At 42.4% G+C, this 22,958-nt stretch overlaps 1 protein-coding gene across 1 annotated transcript in view; it reads right to left on the bottom strand.

Moving 5' to 3' along the window:
• The window catches only part of LOC142243201 (cadherin-9-like), a 408,827-nt gene that overhangs the window by 22,416 nt on the left and 363,453 nt on the right, over positions 1–22,958 (bottom strand). Inside the window, exons 8-9 of the mRNA XM_075314856.1 lie at positions 19,348–19,484; positions 8,916–9,037 (exon numbers count right to left, since the gene is read on the bottom strand). Of these exons, the coding sequence (XP_075170971.1) occupies positions 8,916–9,037; positions 19,348–19,484 (259 nt within the window). The remainder of the gene's footprint in view (positions 1–8,915; positions 9,038–19,347; positions 19,485–22,958) is intronic.

The following is a 22,958-nucleotide window of genomic DNA, read 5'->3' as shown; positions in this document are numbered from 1 at the left end:
GAACTAAAAGTTGCTAGTTCTCGACCCAACCTCTACTACCAGCTATCGACCCATATCGCTACTCCCACTTGCCTCAAAACTCCTGGAACAGCATGTCCATGCTGAACTTTCCTCCCACCTCTCCTCTAACTCTCTCTTTGACAACCTACAGTCCGGCTTCCATCCACATCATTCCACTGAAACTGCCCTGACTAAAATCACAAATGACTTACTTACCGCCAAAGCTAACAACCACTTCTCTGTACTCCTACTTCTAGACCTATCCTCAGCCTTTGACACTGTTGACCACTCCCTGCTACTACAGATCCTCTCTTCCCTTGGTGTCAGAGACCTCGCTCTCTCTTGGATCTCTTCATACCTCTCCAACCGCACTTTTAGTGTCTCCCATTCCCACACAACCTCTTCATCCCGTTCTCTCTCTGTTGGTGTCCCTCAAGGCTCTGTCCTGGGACCCTTACTTTTTTCTATCTATACATTTGGCCTGGGACAACTCATAAAGTCCCATGGCTTCCAGTACCACCTATATGCTGATGACACTCAGATCTACCTCTCTGGTCCAGATGTCACATCTCTGCTGTCCAGAATCCCAGAGTGCCTATCTGCTATATCTTCCTTCTTTTCCTCTCGCTTCCTAAAGCTCAATATGGCCAAAACTGAACTGATCATCTTTCCTCCATCTCCCCTGCACTCTCCACCTGATCTATCCATTACAATTAATAACATCACGCTCTCCCCAGCACCCAAAGTTCGGTGCCTCGGAGTGACCTTTGACTCTGCCCTGTCCTTCATACCGCACATCCAATCCCTCACCACCTCCTGCCGTTTTCAACTCAAAAATATCTCCAGAATCCGCCCTTTTCTCAATCCCCAATCTACAAAAATTCTAGTGCACGCCCTCATAATCTCCCGCATCGACTACTGCAACATCCTCCTCTGTGGTCTCCCTGCTAACACACTCGCCCCTCTCCAGTCCATCCTTAACTCTGCTGCCCGACTGATCCACCTCTCTCCTCAATACCACCCCGCTTCTCCTCTCTGCAAGTCCCTCCACTGGCTCCCAATCTTCCACCGTATCCAATTCAAATTACTAACACTGACCTACAAAGCTATCCATAATCTGTCTCCTCCATATATCTCTGAACTAATCTCTCGCTACACTCCAAAACGTAACCTCCGGTCCTCCCAAGATCTCCTTCTATCCTCCTCTCTCATTCGCTCCTCATGCAACCGACTCCAAGACTTCTCCCGAGCATCCCCAGTCTCCTGGAACTCACTGCCTCAACACGTCAGACTATCTACTACACTCGCAAGCTTCAAACGGAACCTAAAGACTCATCTGTTCAGAAATGCCTATAACCTTCAATGACCTCACTGCTTCACCCCCGTGCGGAGCTGCCGCCCCACCACCGTGCGGAGCTGCCGCCCCACCACCGTGCGGAGCTGCCGCCCCACCACCATGCGGAGCTGCCGCCCCACCACCGTGCGGAGCTGCCGCCCCACCACCGTGTGGAGCTGCCGCCCCACCACCGTGCGGAGCTGCCGCCCCACCACCGTGCGGAGCTGCCGCCCCACCACCGTGCGGAGCTGCCGCCCCACCACCGTGCGGAGCTGCCGCCCCACCACCGTGCGGAGCTGCCGCCCCACCACCGTGCGGAGCTGCCGCCCCACCACCGTGCGGAGCTGCCGCCCCACCTACACCCCACCTACTGTCTCCTCCCCAAAATCCTTTAGGATGTAAGCCCGCAAGGGCAGGGCCCTCTTCCCCCTGTGCTAGTCTGTCTATTGTAACGTGTACATGTATTCTGTATGTAACCCCCTCATGTACAGCACCATGGAATCAATGGTGCTCTATAAATAAACAATAATAATAATAATAATAATAATAATAATAGTTCTTATCTTCAATTGTAGACAATTTCCTCTCTCAGATGGTAAATGACCAGATCCAGCAACTTATCTCCCCTGGTCGGTTCATGTCAAATAGACCGGATACAATTTCAGATCTACAGGTCCAGGAGCACTTGGGCTCCAGCGACCATAATATGGTAAGCTTCAACGAAATATTCAATAGAACATTTCAAAGGGGAATGGCAAAACCTAGAACTTTAGGAAAGCTGATTTCAACACATTAAGGGAAAAGCTTAATCATGTACAATTGGACCATGTTGTGGAAACTGAGAATACTGAACATAAATGGGGTAGGTTTAAGGATATACTAAAAGAATCCTGTAGAAAATGTATATCCTCTAGTAATTTAATGTCCAGGAATAAAAACAAACCACTATGGACAAATAAGTACAAAGTTTGAAAAGATAAAAACAAAGGTTGTTGAGAATATTGAAGGCTAAGAACATGGAACTAGTGTTTCAGGAGTATAAAGATCTCAATAGGAAAGGTAAAAAGGACATTGTGCTGGCAATGTTAGCAAGTGAAACACAAATCACCGGTGACATTAAAATATATATAAATACATCAATGCCAAAGAGAAAACAATGGATGATATCAGCCATTTAAAGCGAATCCATCCATTTTCTAGTACAATACTAATGGAATCCTAAAATAGGGCTTGGGCAGCCTTTTTAGGATATGTAACTTTTATTGCTGTAGCTTCTCCGATTATCTTGCTGGAAGCACTGAAGATTTCAATGTCACATGCTGGGTAATAATCAAGCGTATGTATATCCAAACTGAATTTCCATTTCCCCACACAAGCATAATTCCATCCACCTCTTGGCAGTGATAGTAAATGACAATGAAGATTTTTACTATCATTTACTGATACTGAGAGGTACATGGAATTATGGGCATGGGGAGCATTGCATTTTCAGTTTGGATTTACATGCTTTTGACTAACTAGCACGACAATGAATTCTCCAGAGCTTACACTAAGAAAACTGGAAAAGCTGCAGCAATAATAGTTACATATTCTGAAACAGCTGCACAAGCCCTGTTTCAGGATAGCATTGTTGGTCAATATTGTACTAGAAAATCACCTGAAAGATTCTCTTTAAAATATGATAATGACAATATAATTTTAGAGTACAAAGAAAAGGCTGACATATCAATCAGTCACTGTTCATCCATTTTCACCAATTAACTCACTGTTCCTGGAAACATTCAATAGTTCACCACCTGATATAACTAGTTTATCAAAAGAAGAAGCATTGAAAAAAAAAAGTCGTATGGCTCACTGGAAACTTGATGGGTGTGGTGCTCAGATATCCTTGTCCGGCCACCAGGGGAACTGCTGCTAGGAAGAAATGAATGGATCCAACACCCACAATAAATTAAAAATTTAATTTTATTGTAAAAAAATTGAAATCCAAGCTATACAAGCATATTAAGGCATGTTAAACGTGTGGGTGAGAGGGAAACATCAATGCGTTTTCAGCAACAATGCTCTTAATCATGACCAAGAGCATTTTTGCTTGAAATGCGTTGATGTTTTCCCCACCCTCTCTTCTAACATGTCTCAATATGCTTGTACAGCTTGGCTTTTAAATTTTTCTGATAAAATTACATTTTTAATTTATTGCGAGTGCTGGATCCATTTGTTTCTTCCTAGCAACAAGAAGTATGCCTGCATTTGGCATTCATCAACAGATATTGAGGGTTTTGAGCTCAGTAATTGACTGACCACTACATCTCATCTTCTTACTTTCTCTTGTATCAGGATTTGTGCCATGGGATTGGAGGATTGCTTACATGGTACTAAGGCGGGCTTTGCACGTTGCAACATCGCAAGCCGATGCTGCGATGTCGCACGCGATAGGCCCCCCCCCGTCGCAGCAGCGATATCTTGTGATTCCTGGCGTAGCGAACATTATTGCTACGCCAGCTGGCCGGGCGTCCCACCTCCTTCCTAAGGGGGCGAGTCGTACAATGTTACAGTGACGTCACACGGCAGGCGGCCAATCAAAGCGGAGGGGCGGAGATGAGCAGGATATAAACATCCCGCCCACCTTCTTCCTTCCGTATAGCCGGCGGCGGCAGGTAAGGTGATATTCCTCACTCCTGCGGCTTCACACACAGCGATGTGTGCTGCCGCAGGAACGAGGAACAACATCGCACTAATTTTGAAAAAGTCGGAGCCTACACCGATGATACGATAACAACGCTTTTGCGCTTGTTAATTGTATATTCTAGGATTTACACACTACGATGTCGAAAGTGACGCCGGATGTGCGTCACTTTCGATTTGACCCCGCCGACATCGCATGTGCGATGTTGCAACGTGCAAAGCCGCCCTAATACTTAAGAAAGGTAAAAAGCTGGATTCTTTTGGGTACGTCTGCCAACAGTAGTGTGCAAAGTTTTTTGGATATCATAGAAAATGACCTGCAGAAATATATTGCAGAGAATAATGTAATAACTGACAACCAGCATGTATTCATGACAGATAAGTTGTGTCTAACCAACATTTTGGGGTTCTATGAGGAGGTAAGTGCAAATCTGGATGTTGGTAATGTGCTGATGTGATTTATCTAGACTTTGCAAAGGCATTTGATACTGTACCCAAAACAGTTTTATGCTAAAGCTCCAGAAGCAAGGACTAAGGAAAATTATATGCAGATGGGTAAGGAATTGGCAAAAAGACAGAAAACAAAGAGTCATTCATAGTACATTCTCTAAATGGAATGTAATCAAAAGTGATATACTGCAGGAATCTGTACTAGGAAATATTCTTTTAAAGGGAACCTGTCATCAGAAATTTTGCACTAAACCTAAAAGATTCCCCCTCTGCAGCTCCTGGGCTGCATTCTGGAGAGGTTCCTGTTGTTTATGTGCCCCCTTTCTGACCAAAATAAAGACTTTGTAAAGTGGTACCTTTTTGTATTCAGATCTTGATAATGGTACACGGGGGCGGGCTCTCTGGTGTACATTAGTCTGCCTCCTGTCGATTTAGGCCGTCCCTCATTGCGCAATTTCAAAGAGGTGATGTGAGGTAAACTGGCCAGCCCTTGCGCAGAACGGTGGAGGCGGCGATGAAAGCGCGAACACGAGATTATGGGCGGGTACTTGCTGATGACAATCACAGCGCCGCCCATAATCTCGCGCATGCGCAACACGTCACCAGCGGTCACACTGTACGCATTGCACAGTCCCGCGAGAGTGGCTCGGCGCATGTGCGAGATTATGGCCGCCCATAATCTCGCGCATGCGCCGTGCCACTCTTGCGGGACTGCAATGTGCAGTGTGACCGCTTGTGACGTGTTGCGCATGCGCGAGATTATGGGCGGTGCTGTGACTTTCATCAGCAAATACCCGCCCATAATCTCGTGGTCGCGCTTTCACCGCCGCCTCTACCGCCGCCTCCAACGTTCTGCTCAAGCGCTGGCCAGCTTACCTCAAGTCACCTCTTTGAAATTGCGCGATGGGGGACGGCCTAAATCGACAGGAGGCAGACTAATGGACACCAGAGAGCCCGCCCCCGTGTACCATTATCAAGATCTGAATACAAAAAGGTACCACTTTATAAAGTCTTTATTTTGGTAAGAAAGGGGGCACATAAACAACAGGAACCGCTCCAGAATGCAGCCCAGGAGCTGCAGAGGGGGAATCTTTTAGATATAGTGCAAAATTTATGATGACAGGTTCCCTTGAATCTCTTTATTAATGACCTTATGGATGGGATTGAGAGTAAAAATACCAGTTTGTGACATCAAACTATGAAGGATATTAAAAACTGACCTTGACAGTTAAGCATTACAAAATTATCCACATATGATGTCTGAATTAGCAAACGCTTGGCAAATTAATTTTAATGTTCATGAAAGTAATTCCATATAGGATGGGGTAATCCTATTACTGCATATACTTTAAATGGAACTATAAGCAGGACTACATACAGCCATATTGTGTACCTTGGCTGCCTAAAACCAGCCAAGGTTCACAACTGGTACAGACAACTGGGGACTGATATTACCATGGTTATTTGGCCCTTTCCAGTCTAACAATAGCAGCCCGCAGCTGTCCCAGAAGTGGTGCATCCATTACATGCACCAATTCCAGTGCTAGACCCAACTTTTCATATTGCTGTTGCACGGTGGCAAAAAGAGTAAAATTTGCGGGATCGATGCCAGCTCCAGCTGGCATCAAGCCTTGGTATTAGTAATGGTTAGCATCTAGTAGACAATCTCATTACTAATCCAATAGTTTAAAGGAGAATAAAAAGTTTATTTGAAAAAAAAGCACCAAACTCTAGGCCTCGTTCACCAATTTATTTGATTTTTTTAAGAAAAATACAATAGGTCCGCTGTAATCCATTGTGAGGTCCCACGACGTTCCCCAAAAGCGAACCTGAAAAGACATAAAAAGTGAAACTTATTCAATAAATAAAGACAATAGACACCATCTTTTCCAATTTTTTCCCCTGTCAAAGCCCTAATCTTGATCCACTGTAATATTATTAGGGGGGGCACGTTGATTTCATACTGCTGGCACATTAAATGGAGAACCAAATGCTCCCCATTGATTGTGAGAGCAGCCCTTGCAGGCACACACACACACTGCTGTGTGTGCTTCCCTGCAGTGACCTGGATCACAGAAGGTCAGCCCAGGTCCCCGCAGGGGCACCCTCAGCAGTGTGTGTGTGGTCGCTGAAGTGACGTCACTGGTTCATCAGAGTATTCAATGAACTCGGATGACCTCCTGATGACACTTCTGTCACGGCTGCGCTAACGTGGGTGTCACGGCAGTAATGTCATGGGCTCATCGGAGTTCCCAATAAACTCTGATGAACCCGGTAAGTCACTGTAACGACACCCTAGGGAGCATGGGTGTCATGGGGGTGTCTTCAGAAGTTCATTGGATATTCTGATGACTTCCTGACGTCACTAAACACACACACTGCTGGACACTCACCTCTCCCTGGTACTGCTATCCCTGATGCTGATGTCTCCGGCGATGCTGCTTCTTCCAGGTCCTTTGTGCAGTGAATATGCATGAGCATAATGAGCGGGGATTGAAAGCAAGTAACCGCAGTGCCAAAGACAGCAGCACTGGAGACAGGTGAATACAGAAAATCATTATATTTCAAAGACACATGTTTACTCCTGTACGTGTCACACTGATGTCATATGGATGAAATCAGTGTGCGATCCATGTGACACCCGTGCTCCCGGAGAAAAAAACGAACATGTCTTCATGTGTACGTGCGGAACCACATGGTCTGTGTGGAAACATGGACATGTGTTTTCCCATAGAATAACATGGGTATGTGTGGCATCCGTAAAAAAAATGATGTCACACATAACTGAAACCTGGATGTGTGAAAGAGGCCTAACACAAATAACTGGGCTCATGTTGACACTGTAGGGATTGAGGATAACGTTTATCTCTGCTGATTAATCCCTTAGATGCATTAGTCAATAATTACTTTGACTCTAAGGGTACCGTCTCACTAAATGATGTACCAGCGATTCAGACCACGATACGACCTGGTCAGGATCGCTGGTGCGTCGCTACATGGTCTCTGGTGAGCTGTCAATCAGGCAGATCTCACCAGCGACCAGCCACCAGCAACCAGCTACTCTGTGCTTGGTAACCAGGGTAAATATCAGGTAACTAAGCAAAGCGCTTTGCTTGGTTACCCGATATTTACCCTGGTTACTAGCGTAAACCGCTTAACGCTGGCTCTCTGCACACGTAGCCAGGGTACGCATCGGGTTACTAAGCAAAGCGCTTTGCTTACTGTAGTTACCCCATATTTACCCTGGCTATGTGTGCAGGGAGCCAGCGCTAAGCGGTGTACGCTGGTAACCAGGGTAAATATCAGGTAACTAAGCAAAGCGCTTTGCTTAGTTACCCGATATTTACCCTGGTTACCAGCGTATGCTGCTTGCACAGAGTCGAAGCTTGTTGGTCTCCCGCCGTCAAACACGCTGATGTGTGCTGCACAGCGGAAGACCGAGCAAAAAATGAACCAGAACAGTGTGTAATGATCAGCGATTTCACAGCAGGGGCCAGGTCGCTGCTTAGTGTTACACACAGCAAGATCGCTGATGAGGTCACTGGTACGTCACAAAACCTGTGACTCAGCAGCGATGTGAGAAGTACCCCTAAGTGGCAAGCTATCAAAGGCTGAGTTCACATGTCCAGTAGTATTCTGTTAGAAGGGATCCTGCAGAGATCCATTGTAAAAAAAAGTTATGCAAACACAACTTTTGTTTATTGTTAAATAACTGATTTCTGCAGGATCCGTTTTTTAACATGGGAGTCTATGGACAATGGATCCATTAATGGATTACTATTTATCTTCCATTTGTAACGGATCCTGTAAGAAAACATTGTGTAATGGCCTCTTTTGAGTATGTTGATCAGCCACCTTTCTTTTAAATATGAGTTAATCTGTAGTTTTTAACAGCAGCAACTACACACCTGGTATCTTTTGGTGGCAGAAGAACTCCGTACAGTTTCCTCTTACAAACTCATAGAATGGAAGCAACTATATAGCCTTCTTCATATGGCTATATTATAATCTGGTCAGCAAGATAGTAAATACAGGAGGAGAAATAAACATGTGGCTATAATAAACTTCCACACCTATTTTTGGTCTTTCCTTTCCCTTTCTATGTGAGTAAAAATTAAAACTACTGCCTCCCGACTATAAGCTGTTAAATCTAACAGATTTGTGCAAATAGAAAATGATAACTCCATTATAGTTCAGTTTTGGCTTTATTTGAAAGCTATAATGCTGCACAAGTACACTACTTAAGATCATTTATGCTAATGGTTAAATTGCACTCGAGAAGCATTTCTAAGACAGTTTACATATAACAATAGCATTTGAACACTTAACACTGCAAAAAAACATAACACTTTAGCCATAAAATTCTAGTTTCAGTAGATATTTGCACAAGATCATGAGCATCAACCAATAAAGGAAATATTTTAATAAATGAATTCTTACTCACCTGACCTGGTTTTGCATTTTCACATACAAAGGTCTCATAATGTTCTGAAAATTCTGGTGCATGATCATTAATGTCCTGTATCTGTATATACACTTGAACATATCTGTTTAGCTTGGGATTTTCTTAAAAAAAAAGGAAAATGAAAAAAGAGATGTCAAAAAAGGTAAATTATTATTCAAAGCAATTAAATATAAATTGAGATGTAACCTACCTCAAGCAAATTTTATTAAAAGATTATCCGATTAGGCTGACTGCAATTATTCTCAAACTAATTATAGTAGAGGCAATTTTAAAAGCAATATTAATAATTATCAACTTGCAGATGTTGCACATTGTCATTTAGATAATAATTGGGGATTGGAAATAATAAGTGCTAAATGTGTAAAATAAACTAGTTTTATTGAAGGCTTGAAAATCCTAAAGTATTATTTATTTTTCTAAAAGGATTGTCAGGATTGAACAATTAATAAACTACTACGAAACCCCAGACGGATTGGTAATCTACACCCACCAAGGCTGGATATAAGCTGACTACTAGCCAACCACTGCCAAATACTGCACCTTTTCTCCCACTCTCTTGAATTTGAGATAAAAGAATCAGTATTAGACACTAAAGGCTGCTTTACAGCAGTGATTTATCGTGCGATCGCATGTGCAATCACACCTACCACCATCGTTTGTGCAACACGGGCAATTTGTTGCCCGTGTCGCACAAAGTCGGTAATCCCCGTCACACGTACTTACCTTTCAAATGACCTCGCTGTGGGCGGCGAACATCCTCTTTCTGAACACGGAGAGACGTTTGGCGTCACAGCGACGTCACACAGCGGCCGCCCAATAGAAGCGGAGGGGCGGAGATGAGCGGGACGTAACATCCCACCCACCTCCTTCCTTCCGCATTGCCAGCGGCCGCAGGTAAGCTGCAGTTCATTGTTCCTGGGGTGTCCCATGGAGCGATTTGTGCTGCCTTGGGAACAATGAACAACCGGCAGGCAGGACGTTCGATTTTTTGAAAATGAGTGACGTGTCAACGAGCAATGATAAGGTGAGTATTTTTGCTCGTTCACAGTCGCTCGTAGCTGTCACACGCTGCAACATCTCTAATGATACCGGATTTGTGTCACTAACGACGTGACCCCGCCGACATATCGTTAGATATATCATAGCGTGTAATGGGCCCTTAAGTAATGTATGTGGTTCTGTTTTCTGTACCAAACAGTGCTTGGATTTCATTTCTGCTGATGCAGATTTCAACTAATTGCTCTGTCTTGGTCAACCCTTTTAATTGTTTATATCCTATAAATAGAAAATATGAACTGATATTGAAAAAAGTTCATGTTTTTTTCACTACAAAATTATACTTGAACTGGCAAGTTGTTGATAGATGTGCCAAACATTCAAGATTAAAAGAAGGCTATTTTATTGCCAAGATAAAAATTACTTATTGACAGTGTCATTTATATTCTCAAAATAAATCTAATATATAAACCTGAGTGTACGTGTGTGTGTGTATGCCCGCTAAAGGAATCTGCACCTTCGCATTTGCAATCACGAAATTTTGCACAGACACCTCATTGACTCAGGAAACATCATAGACTATGTTTTGAGGGTAAAATTTAACCCTGCGCTTTACAGTTATTCGCCAAAAGACCTGCTTGCATTAAAGTCAATGGAGCAGGAACGGATCTGTTATTATAGACCCCTATTATGAACAGAGAAAGAGACACACAGAGAGACACACACACAGAAAGAGACACACACACAGAAAGACACATACACACACACACACACACACACACACACAGAAAGCGACACGCAGAAAAAGAAAAACACACAGCTCTGCTTCTATTTTGCTACAGGTCTTTAATAGGAGCTTTGATTGGTTGCTATAGGCAACGAAGGACATTCTTAGTGTAAGACAGCTTATATGTCAGTTAATATGATTTTGTTGGAGTGACTGATAGAGAGAGAGAAAGAGAGACAGAGAGACAGACAAGGAGAGAAAGACAAAGAGGCAGACAGAGAGATAGACAGACAGTGAGACAGACAGAGAAAGACAGATAGATGGATACAGAGAGACAGAAAGAGACAGAGAGAGAGGCATAGAGAGACAGACAGAGAGAGAGACATACAGAAAGACAGACAGAGAGAGAGACAGAGAGACAGAGAGAGATAAACAAGTATAGAGTGACAGAGAGAGACAGACAGACACAGAGACAGAAAAAGACAGAGAGACAGAGAGCGACAGACAGACACAGAGAGACACAGACAGACAAAGACAGACAGAGTCAGACAGAAAGAGAGTGACAGAGACAGAGAGAGAAAGAAACACAGACAGACAGAGAGACAGACTGAGACATAGGCAGACAGAGAGAGTCAGAGAGACAGGCAGAGAGGAAGGGAGACACAGATAGAGAGGGAGAGAGGGAGCGAGAAAGTGGGAGAGAGACATAGAGACACTTAAATACTATCCCGGGCAGTGCCGGGTACTACAGATAGTTGTATATTAAAGTAGAATAAAAGTTAAAAAAAGTAAATCTAACTACCATAACATAACTACTTCAACCATTTAATGAAAAATCATGTATATGTATATACAGGATGTGTAGTGGACTCAAGAGCTTAGATAGATACTCACAGTAGGTGACAGCTATATTACATAGCTGTGTTTAAGAGCAGCGACCAGGGTAGGTTGTTCACCGCCCACAGTGACGTCGTTAGGGAGGGCTGTACGTGTTGCACGGACAAGCAATATTGTGCGCCACGGGCAGCGATTTGCCCATGATGCACAAAACGATGGGGGCGGGTGTCATCGCTAGCGATGTCACTCCGTGTAAAGCCTCCTCTAGTGCAGTTCAGTACCTATGTCTCCCCCTTCATTCATGGCCAGATGCACACTGAAGTTGCCATTTTTTAAATCCTGACATTATTTACTAGATAAAGCATTCCTTTTGATAAATAAAGGTATCTAGAAAAATGAGTGTGCGAGGAACTGCAGCAAAGTGTTGTCTTGTGATTTAATTAGTAGTATTAGCCACACCTGTTTCTAGAAGCTTCTGGCAGCTTCTGGTAGTCCTTGTGGAACTATATAAACCAGCCAGAACAAGCGAGGTTCTGAGCGTGTAAGGAACTGCAGCAAAGTGGGGGATCTACAGATAAGTGTGGCATAGTTTAAACAATTTCATAGTGGTGATAACTGTAATTGTTTAATTTTCATTAGGGAATTGTGTGTCTGTGTTTGTCTGTGATACTGTGAAAAAGCAAAAAAAAAAGTTGTCTTGTGATTTAATTAGTAGTATTAGCCACACCTGTTTCTAGAAGCATCTGGCAGCTTCTGGTAGTCCTTGTGGAACTATATAAACCAGCTAGAACAAGCAAGGTTCTGAGCATGCGAAGAACTTCAGCAAAGTGCAGGAATTGCAGATAAGTGTGGCATAGTATAAACACAATTTCATAGTTTGACACAAGAACATAGTTTGAATTTATCCCTATACGTGTCCCATTGTTTTTTTTTTCTTTCTTTGTTTTTCTACTTTACTGTTTATCCCCATTTAATAGGTGCTCCATGGACAATGCTACCAGGTGTGTATCTTGTCAGATGTATGCATGCCTTGAGCAGCCGTTCGAGGGTGAATATGTCTGCACTCGATGCAAGCATGTTGCGTATTTGGAAGCCAAGGTAACTGATCTAAATAAGCAGCTTGCAACACTCAGGGGCATTGCAAACCTGGAGAGGTGTTTAGAGCTCACTGAGCTTTCTCTGGCTGGGGCCAGGGATATGGAGGAGGGTGGAGGTGGGGAAGATCAGGACCCAGAGGTAGGTAGCTGGTTAACAGTTAGAAGAAGAGGTAGGGGGAAAAGTGTCAGGGAGCCTAGTCCTGACCTGGAACAACCTAGTAAATATGCCTGTTTGGCTGATATTAGGAATGAAGGGCCAGGACTAGGGTCACTACAGCAGGACGTTGCTCCTACCAACCAGGAAAACAACTGCTGTAGGAAGGAGGGAAAAAGGAGTGCAGCAAAGCCCAGACAGATGTTGGTGGTAGGGGACTCTATAATTAGGCGGACAGACAGGGTCATCTGTCACCGAGACCGTGAATGCCGAACAGTGTGTTGTCTGCCGGGTGCTTGGGTTCGGCATATTGCAGATCGGATAGACAGATTGCTGGGTGGGGCTGGGGAAAACCCAGCAGTCATGGTGCACATTGGTACTAATGACAAAGTTAGAGGCAGGTGGAAGGTCCTTAAAAATGAGTACAGGGAACTAGGAGAGAAGCTGAAGTCCAGGACTTCCAAGGTGGTGTTTTCAGAAATACTACCGGTGCCATGAGCGTCACTAGAAAGACAGCGGGAGCTTAGGGAGATAAATATGTGGCTTAGAAATTGGTGCAGGAAGGAAGGGGTCAGGTTCATGGAGAACTTGGCCGACTTCTCAGTCGGCTACAGGCTCTACGGTAGGGACAGGCTGCACCTCAATGGGGAAGGTGCAGCTGTGCTGGGAGAGAAAATGGTCAGACGGATGGAGAAGCTTTTAAACTAGGATCTGGGGGGAGGGTAGTGGAGCAAAAAAGGGGATAGATAGAACAGATACAGACTGTGAGATGGTAGGAGTTAATGAAGGATTTGGGGGGATGGGACATGCAAGGAGCGTAGGGAGACTAGGAGTAATAAAGGTGTTAATAGTATTAAATGTCTACTGGCAAATGCAAGAAGTCTTGCAAACAAAGCGAATGAATTGGAGACTCTTATGTCAACCATGGATTATGATTTGGTGGGCATTACGGAAACCTGGCTGGATGAAAGCCATGACTGGGTGACAAACATACAGGGTTATAGTACATTTAGGAAGGACAGGAAAGACAAAAAAGGTGATGGGGTGTGTATATTTATCAAATCTAATCTAAAACCTGTGTTGAATTATGACATTGGGGGAACTGCAACAATGTAGAGTCAGTATGGGTAAATGTACATGGGGAGGGGAATAATGGAAAAATGTTAATTGGAGTTTTCTATAAGCCTCCTAACATACCTGAACAAATAGAGGGTGAAATGTTGCAACAAATTGAAAAGGGGATTATGGGGGATTTCAACTATCCAGACATACAGTGGGACATAGAATCTTCTGGTTGTGCTAAAAGCTGTAAATTCTTATCTACTATTCAAGGCAATTTCCTCTCTCAGATGGTAGATGAACCGACCAGGGGAGATAATTTGCTAGAACTGGTGCTGTCAAATAGACCGGATACAATTTCAGATTTCTACAGGTTCGGGACCACTTGGGCACCAGCGATCATAATATGTAAGTTTTAAAGTAATATTCAATAGAACATTTCAAAGGGGAAATACTAAAACCTGGAATTTTAGGAAAGCTGATTTCAACAAATTAAGGGAAGAGCTTAAATGTGCAGATTGGGACAAAGTAACTGGGGATACTGAACATAAATGGGGAAAGTTTAAGGATATACTGCTAGAGTCCTGTAAAAGACTTATACCCTCTGGTAATAAAATGTCCAGGAATAAAAAGAAACCACTATGGATAAATAAGACTGTACAAAGTATAATAAAACAAAAACAAAGGGCGTTTAAAATCTTAAAGGCTGAGAATACAGAAATAGCATTTCAGAAGTATAAAGATATCAATAGGAAATGCAAAAAAGAAATCAAACAAACAAAACTGGCTACTGAAACAAAAATCGCTAATGACATTAAAATAAATCCCAAAATATTTTATAAATACATTAATGCCAAAAGGAAAACAAAGGACAGTATTGGCCCCTTAAATATAATAACAAGTTAGTTATAGAGGACAAACATAAGACTGAGATATTAAATAGGCATTTCTCATCTGTTCACCAAGGAACTGACTGTACCAGGGATCATTCAACAAGTGAAAAATCAAAGTTCACCACCCGATATAATTAATTTAACACAAGAAGAAGTACGCCTACGTCTGAGTAAATTAAACATTGACAAATCCCCAGGGCCAGATGGCATTCATCTACGAATATTGAGGGAATTGATCTCCATAATCGACAGACCGCTGTATCTCTTCTTTTTAGACTCGTTTGTAACAGGGTTAGTGCCTCAGGATTGGAGGATTGCTTATGTGGTACCGATATTTAAGAAAGGTAAGAGGCAACTACCGTCCAGTAAGCCTGACATCAGTAGTATGCAAAGTTTTTAAGGGCATTTTAAGGGATGACATGCAAAAATATATTGCAGAAAAAATATAATAACTGACAGACAGCATGGATTCATGAAAGATAAGTCGTGTCTAACCAACCTGTTAGGGTTCTATGAGTAGGTAAGTGCAAACCTCGATATTGGTAATGCAGCTGATGTGATTTATTTGGACTATGCAAAGGCATTTGATACTGTACCACATAATAGCCTTATACTAAAGCTCCAGAAGCAAGGACTAGGGGAAACTATATGCAACTGGGTAAGGAATTGGCTAAAAGATAGGAAAAAAAGAGTAGTCCTAAATGGTACCTTCTCTAAATGGGCTATAGTCAGCAGTGGGGTGGCACAGGGATCTGTGCTAGGACTGATTCTTTTTAATCTCTTTATTAATGACCTTGTGGATGGGATTGATAGTAAAGTGTCAGTCTTTGCTGATGACACCAAACTATGTAGGATTTTAAAATCTGACCTTGATAGTACAATATTACAAAAAGATCTGGATAAGATGTCAGAATGGGCAGATACTTGGCAAATGAGATTTAATGTTGAAAAATGTAAAGTAATGCACCTAGGACGGAGTAATCCTATAACTGCGTATACATTAAATGGAAGTAAACTCGGGACTACAAAACAGGAGAAGGACTTGGGTATTCTCATTACAAATAAGCTGAGCAGCAGCACTCAATGTCAAGCAGCAGCTGCTAAAGCAAACAAGATTTTAGGGTGTATAAAAAGAGAGATTAGATCCCGTGATCCCAACGTATTTTTACCCCTCTATAAATCACTTCTAAGGCCACATCTGGAATATGGGATCCAGTTTTGTGCTCCACATTTTAAAAATAATTTTCTGAAGTTAGAGTCAGTTCAAAGGTGGGCAACTAGACTACTACAAGGATTGGAAGGCCTCCCATATGATGATAGGTTGAAAAAGTTAGATATGTTTAGCTTAGAAAAAAGACGTCTCAGAGGAGATCTTATTTATATGTATAAATACATGTGTGGTCAATATAAAGGACTGGCACATGACTTATTTCTTCCAAAGACACTACTAAGGACCAGAGGGCACTCACTGCGAGTGGAAGAAAAGCGATTCAGACAGCTAAGTAGGAAAGGGTTCTTTACAGTTAGAGCAGTCAGACTGTGGAATGCCCTACTACAAGATGTAGTAATGGCAGATACTATAACAGCTTTTAAAAAAGGGCTGGATGATTTCCTCAGTACACAAAACATTGTTGGTTATAAATGACTTAGTGACCAAATGTAGAACTGGTGGAGGAAAGTTGAACTAGATGGACCTAGGTCTTTTTTCAACCTAAGTAACTATGTAACTATGTAACTATTTAAAAGTATTTTATTTATTTTATTACATTTTCTAGAGAACCTCTTTAACATACTCATCTACTAGAATGACCTCTTTGCTTATCATAGAAGCATTCCCTTGAAACCCTACCTGTGGACGAGCTTCAAAGAAGATAGTGATTTTGGACATATACAGTATAGAAATGCTATAGTATTGCCGCATATAGCACAAGTAATCAGATGACTGAAGGTTAAAGTCCTCCAAGGAGAGTATTAAAGATAATGAAATTTAAAAGAAATATTTTAGAAAAAAATGTAAAAAAATAAAAAAACATTAAATTTCAAATCACTTTCCTTTTGTCCTATTAAAAATAAAGCTAATAAAAAAAATTAAAAAGTACACGTATGTAGTATCAAAATATAAAGTAATAATGTGATCTGTAAACACTGTAAACAAAAAAATTCAAGAATGCCAAAACTACTGATTTTTGGTCATAATACCAAACAATACCATGTAACAAGCAACCAAAATGTTATATCTATCCCAAAATAATATCATTAAAAACATTATCTCATCCTGCAAAAAAAACAATCACACAGCTCTATGGAACAAAAAATATAAATTTTTTCGGACTAGAAAAATAGCAACACAACCTCCCAAAAATGTTTTTGCAGCTTTGTGATTTTTTTCACTACTTAAAAAAATCTGGACATGTTTGCGATCATTGTAGTTGTACTGATGCAGAGTATCATATTGGGAGGTTATTTTTAGCACAAAAGTACGTAATAAAAACAGTTTTCAAAAAACCATGTCAGAATTCTTTTTTTTCACAATTTCTTAACATTTAATATTTTACAGTACTCTGTGTAATTAATTGAATGCAAAAGTACATCTCATCCAGCAAAAATAACTCTTATATGTCTATGTGGATAGAAAAAAATAAAAATGTTATGAAGGTGTTAATGTGGAAGGAAAAAACAAAAACTCAAAAATGAAAATTGGTCTTATCAAAACGGGATAAATTGCCAAGAAGGATCTGCAAAATCCACAGGAATAGAAAATTGCAGAATGGAATGGTGCATCCATTTTTTAAACTGAAGGGTGTTGGATCAGTTAAACTCTATGGTCATTGTGTTGTCCAAAAAGAAACGGACAGCATTAGGAGCTGACACACGGATATGTGAATGTAGCCTTATAGTGATTATGTTTGTGTTATACTAATGAGTTGCCTGTTAGATCCTGCTTCTGGCAGTATCTAATATGCTCTGGGCTATAGTCGACTCAGAGACTGTCGTCAGGCCTCCAATTATGGCAGCAACCTACTGACTCCTTACAATAAATTAATAGTCAATAGTCTGTGCGAACCGTTCAGCATGCTGTGATCAGCATTAAAGGAGTAAATGTTTTAGGCCAGCTTTACATATTTTTTTACGTATCAATGGCTCAAAATGATTTCCAACAGAGCACACAATGACTCCTCAAAGCAAACAGTGACAAAATCTGCATCATTCCTCATTAGGAAACAAACAATTTTTCAAGGTAATGAAAAAATGACCTGAAAGAAATGCCAGATAGATTTTGAGACGCATAGTTAAATAAAAAACCTGTTTCTTACTACTATTGCAGCAATAACTGCTTATCCAGCTGTGCAGACAAATTTTTAAATGTTTTCATTTCTACTGGTGAATTTTATCTAGGAGTTATTTCCCAGCCATGAAGCAGAAGCGACTGTTTCTTTTAAAGAAACAGAGGCCTAACAATAGCCTGAGTCGGTTATAGCCCAGGGCATATTAGATACTGCCAGAAGCAGGATCTAACAGGCAACTCATTTGTATGACACAAACATAATAAGTATAAGGTGAACAATGTAATTTTTTTTAATATATTTTTTCTCCTCTAATAGGGTTACCTTATCGTGTGTGCTTTCTCTCCTTCTACAGTATATCATACATCTGCATCAAAACCGCAATTGGCCCTATCAATGCTTACACCCAAATTCACTTTTCTAGGTATTCAGATGGAAATGCAAACAGAACGACTGACGGTGAGGATCAAACACAATATGAACATGGCCTTAAGGGTACGCTCAGCGATGGACTGACTACGGGAGGAATCTCCAGTAATGCCAGGCCTGGCCACGATTACCTGCACTGAACTCTGGAGCTCTCACCTAAGCTCTGGAGTACAGCCTAGACTGAACTCAAGGTTTGCAGGACTGAACCGCGAGCGCTGAGTAACAGCTCCGGAGTTCAGCTTGGCCTGTCTGCAGCTGTCATGAACTGTACCGCAATCGCCGGGGAATCAATCACTTGGCGCTTGCGGTTCAGTCTGGACTGCACTCTGGGCTCAGATGAGAGGTCCAGATTTCAGGTAACCATGGCCAGGCCTGGAATTACTGGAGATTCCTCCGGTTGCCAGTCCGACGCTTAGTACACTCACACAAGCATTGAAATCGGACAAGTGCAATGCGAGAAAATCTCGCATTGCACTCTGACCAATGTTAGTCAATGAGGGACAGCAGTTGGTCAGCTTTTCTCGCATCCAGAATCTGGAGAAAAGCTGACCAAAAAAGTAGCAGCATGCTGTGATTTTCTGCGAGAGCCGTATCTGTCGCACCCATTTAAGTGAATGGGTGCGAGAGATACATCGGACTGCACTCAGATGTTATCCCAGTGCAATGAGATATACACACAGGATGACAATGGAGGAGATGGGGGATTAACCCATCCCTCTCCTCTGCAGCACCCGCCCTCAGTAGCTTCGCAGCTGTGACCTGATAGCAGGATCAGGTCACAGTCACGTGACACTCGGCTCATGCTCGCAGCAGAGCCTGAGCTGGAGCCAGATGCCATACACTCATGTGAGTCCAGCCTAAGAGTGTAGCCAGTGTTACCATCAACATTAAGTCTTAATATTATTTTTACCTGAAAACTTGAAATACAAACTCACTTGTTTCAGTAGCCACTAATGTGATATTTTGCCATGGTGTCATTTCACGGTCGAGAGTTTTTGCTAAGGTTAATGAACCATTTTCTGATTGTATATTAAAAGTTCTTTCCAAGTCAGTGTTACGGTCGATGCTGTATCTGTATGTAAAGAAAATAATAAATTGATTCACAGCAAAACATTATTTTTTTAACTGACTAAATCATGTTAGTATTTGATGTCACAACTTTTTCAGTTAAAACAGTCTCAACTCTTCTAAGAACACTTGCACAAAGTCAGAGATTTTTTGGGATTATAGTCAGATGTATAATAATAATTACATCATACAGGTGTCAATGCTCATCATTTTCATATGTAGGTTTAAAATCAATCATTAACTGAAACAGCAACAGCTGTGCAGTAGGTTTAAAATATGGTGAGGAAAAGCCTAACTCTGGTACAAAGGTGAGACTGGAAGACGGTTTTATGTCAAAGGTGAAATATAAAAATGAGTTAAAAAATTGAAGTGGAATTGAATTCTACTTGAATCTTACAAAATCAGCATTTACCAAAATTTTGTAACAAACTTCAGCAAAATGGCAACCACTGAACCCTAAAAGGCCAGGGATTTCAGTGCTGTCATGCAACAGTAGATGAAACAAAGATCTGATGTTTGCCAGTGAGTAGCGGAGGTGCCGGAAAGGTGAACCAAATTTCTCGTCAAAAATCGTGTGGCCAAGCATATTCAAATTTTACCTGAACCACCCATCTCTGAATGCAATGGCAATAATAAGAACACTAAGGGGTGCTTCACACATAGCGAGATTGCTGCCGAGATCGCTGCTGAGTCACGTTTTTTGTGACCCAGCAGTGACCTCATTAGCGATCTCGCTGTGTGTGACACTGAGCAGCGATCTGGCCCCTGCTGCGAGATCGCTGCTCGTTACACACAGCCCTGGTTCGTTTTCTTCAAAGGCGCTGTCCCACTGTGACACACAGATCGCTGTGTGTGACAGCGAGAGAGCGAGGAAATGAAGCGAGCAGAGAGCAGGAGCTGGCATCTGGCAGCTGCGGTAAGCTGTAACCAAGATAAACATCGGGTAACCAAGGTGGTTACCCGATATTTACCTTAGTTACCAGCCTCCGCAGCTCTCACGCTGCCTGTGCTGCCGGCTCCGGCTCTCTGCACATGTAGCTGCAGTACACATCGTGTAATTAACCCGATGTGTACTGTAGCTAGGAGAGCAAGGAGCCAGCGCTAAGCAGTGTGCGCGGCTCCCTGCTCTCTGCACATGTAGCTGCATTACACATCGGGTTAATTAACCCAATGTGTACTGTAGCTAGGAGAGCAAAGCTAAGCGGTGTGCGCTGGTAACTAATGTAAACATCGGGTAATCATACCCGATGTTTACCTTAGTTACCAGTGCCCTCAGCTTCCAGACGCCGGCTCCGTGCAAGCGCAGCGTCGCTTGCACGTCGCTGCTGGCTGGGGGCTGGTTACTGGTCGCTGGTGAGATCTGCCTGTTTGACAGCTCACCAGCGACCATGTAGCGATGCAGCAGCGATCCTGACCAGGTCAGATCGCTGGTCGGATCGCTGCTGCATCGCTAAAGTGTGAAGGTACCCTAACAAGACACAAGGTAGTCTACCTACATCAGAAAGATCTCTCCCAGACAAAATGACGAAGCAAGTTGAGGTTTCAAGTTGTATTGTTAGAGTTCTTTTGAAGAAGTACTAAGATAAGGCCATGGTTGTGGACTGTAGACCCAGCCATTGGTCAAAGAAACTTGTGTAGCACATAAACGACACATCATGCTTCAATTGTAATCACAAGACATCCAGCAGTGCCACCAACTTAAAACTGGCAGCAACCATGTTGACCCAGCTACACCCTGGCTTCTAATGCTCAAAGAAGAGTGAGCAAAAGTGGTCTTTATAAAAAAAATGTCAGCCACAAAGTCATATCTTCACCATCATAACAAGGCAGAGTGACTCTGTATATGTAAATATGCAGAAAAAGATAGTAATTAGAGTGCAGAAGAATGGAGGCTGATGTTTTGCACTTGACAGTTAAAATTTTAAATACTGTACTGGGCTGTAAAAATATAGAAGTTTGCTTGCCAAATGACTGGAAAGCAGTGAATTAATGTCTGCAGGCAGCATTAAAACATAACAGTAACAGAAAAACCCCGAGCCCAAAATTACAATGGAAATCCTTTATTGTAAGATTAAAATCCTAATCCACACAAGACAAAAAATAGTGAAAAAGTATGAGATTAAGTACTGACACAGGATGGAGTAGCTTCTGAAAAGTATATCCTGTTCTTCCTCATGGACTTTGGCGTTTACATAATAAGTAGAGATGAGCGAACCGGTCCCGGTTCGGCTCGAGGTCGGTTCGCCGAACAGAGGTCCCGTTCGAGTTCGATTCGTCGAACGTTCGACGAACCAAACTCGAACCGCATGGGAAACAATGGCAGGCATTCACAAACACATAAAAACACCTAGAAAACACCCTCAATGGTGTCCAAAAGTGACAAACAACTCACAACACAACACAAACACATGGGAAAGTGACAAGGACATATACTCATGCGAAAACAAAAGAGCTGGACAAGGAAAAAGAGGAGGAGACACAGATATAGGCATGGCACGCCCTTCTAAAATCATGTAAAACACCGCAAGGTGACTCCAAGCGGAGTCTCCCTTTTTTCCAAAAATTGGGCCACACACACACCCACCCCTTCAGTGGCAGCAGTTGTGCCCCAGTTGTACACTTCACAGCTAGATTTGCAACAAGCACATTCAAAAATACGCCATAATTAACCGTCCCAAGGATGACACCGGGGTAGGTAGCAAAGTCTTTCCTGATCCCAGCTCTGTTCATCTTGGCTCCTTTTAAAAAACACAGCAATCAAGGGTTACTCCAAGCGGAGTCTCCCTTTTTTTCCAAAAAATTGGGCCCCACACACACCCACCCATTCAGTGGCAGCAGTTGTGCCCCAGTTGTACACTTCACAGCTAGATTTTCATCAAGCACATTCAAAAATATGCCATAATTAACTGTCCCCAGGATGACACCGGGGTAGGTAGATAAAGTCTTTGCTGAACCATGACTTGTTCATCTTGGCTCCTTTTAAAAAACACAGCAATCAAGGGTTACTCCAAGCGGAGTCTCCCTTTTTTTTACAAAAATTGGGCCCCACACACACCCACCCATTCAGTGGCAGCAGTTGTGCCCCAGTTGTACACTTCACAGCTAGATTTTCATCAAGCACATTCAAAAATATGCCATAATTAACTGTCCCCAGGATGACACCGGGGTAGGTAGATAAAGTCTTTGCTGAACCATGACTTGTTCATCTTGGCTCCTTTTAAAAAACACAGCAAGTAAGGGTTACTCCAAGCGGAGTCTCCCTTTTTTTTACAAAAATTGGGCCCCACACACCCACCAATTCAGTGGCAGCAGTTGTGCCTCAGTTGTACACTTCACAGCTAGATTTGCATCAAGCACATTCAAAAATATGCCATAATTACCCGTCCCCAGGATGACACCGGGGTAGGTAGCAAAGTCTTTCCAGATCCCAGCTCTGTTCATCTTGGATCATTTTTAAAAAACACAGCAATCAAAGGTT

This window comes from Anomaloglossus baeobatrachus, chromosome 6 (genome assembly GCF_048569485.1).
Source record: "Anomaloglossus baeobatrachus isolate aAnoBae1 chromosome 6, aAnoBae1.hap1, whole genome shotgun sequence".
NCBI lineage: Eukaryota > Metazoa > Chordata > Amphibia > Anura > Aromobatidae > Anomaloglossus > Anomaloglossus baeobatrachus.
This window is presented reverse-complemented; position numbering and strand designations above follow the sequence as displayed.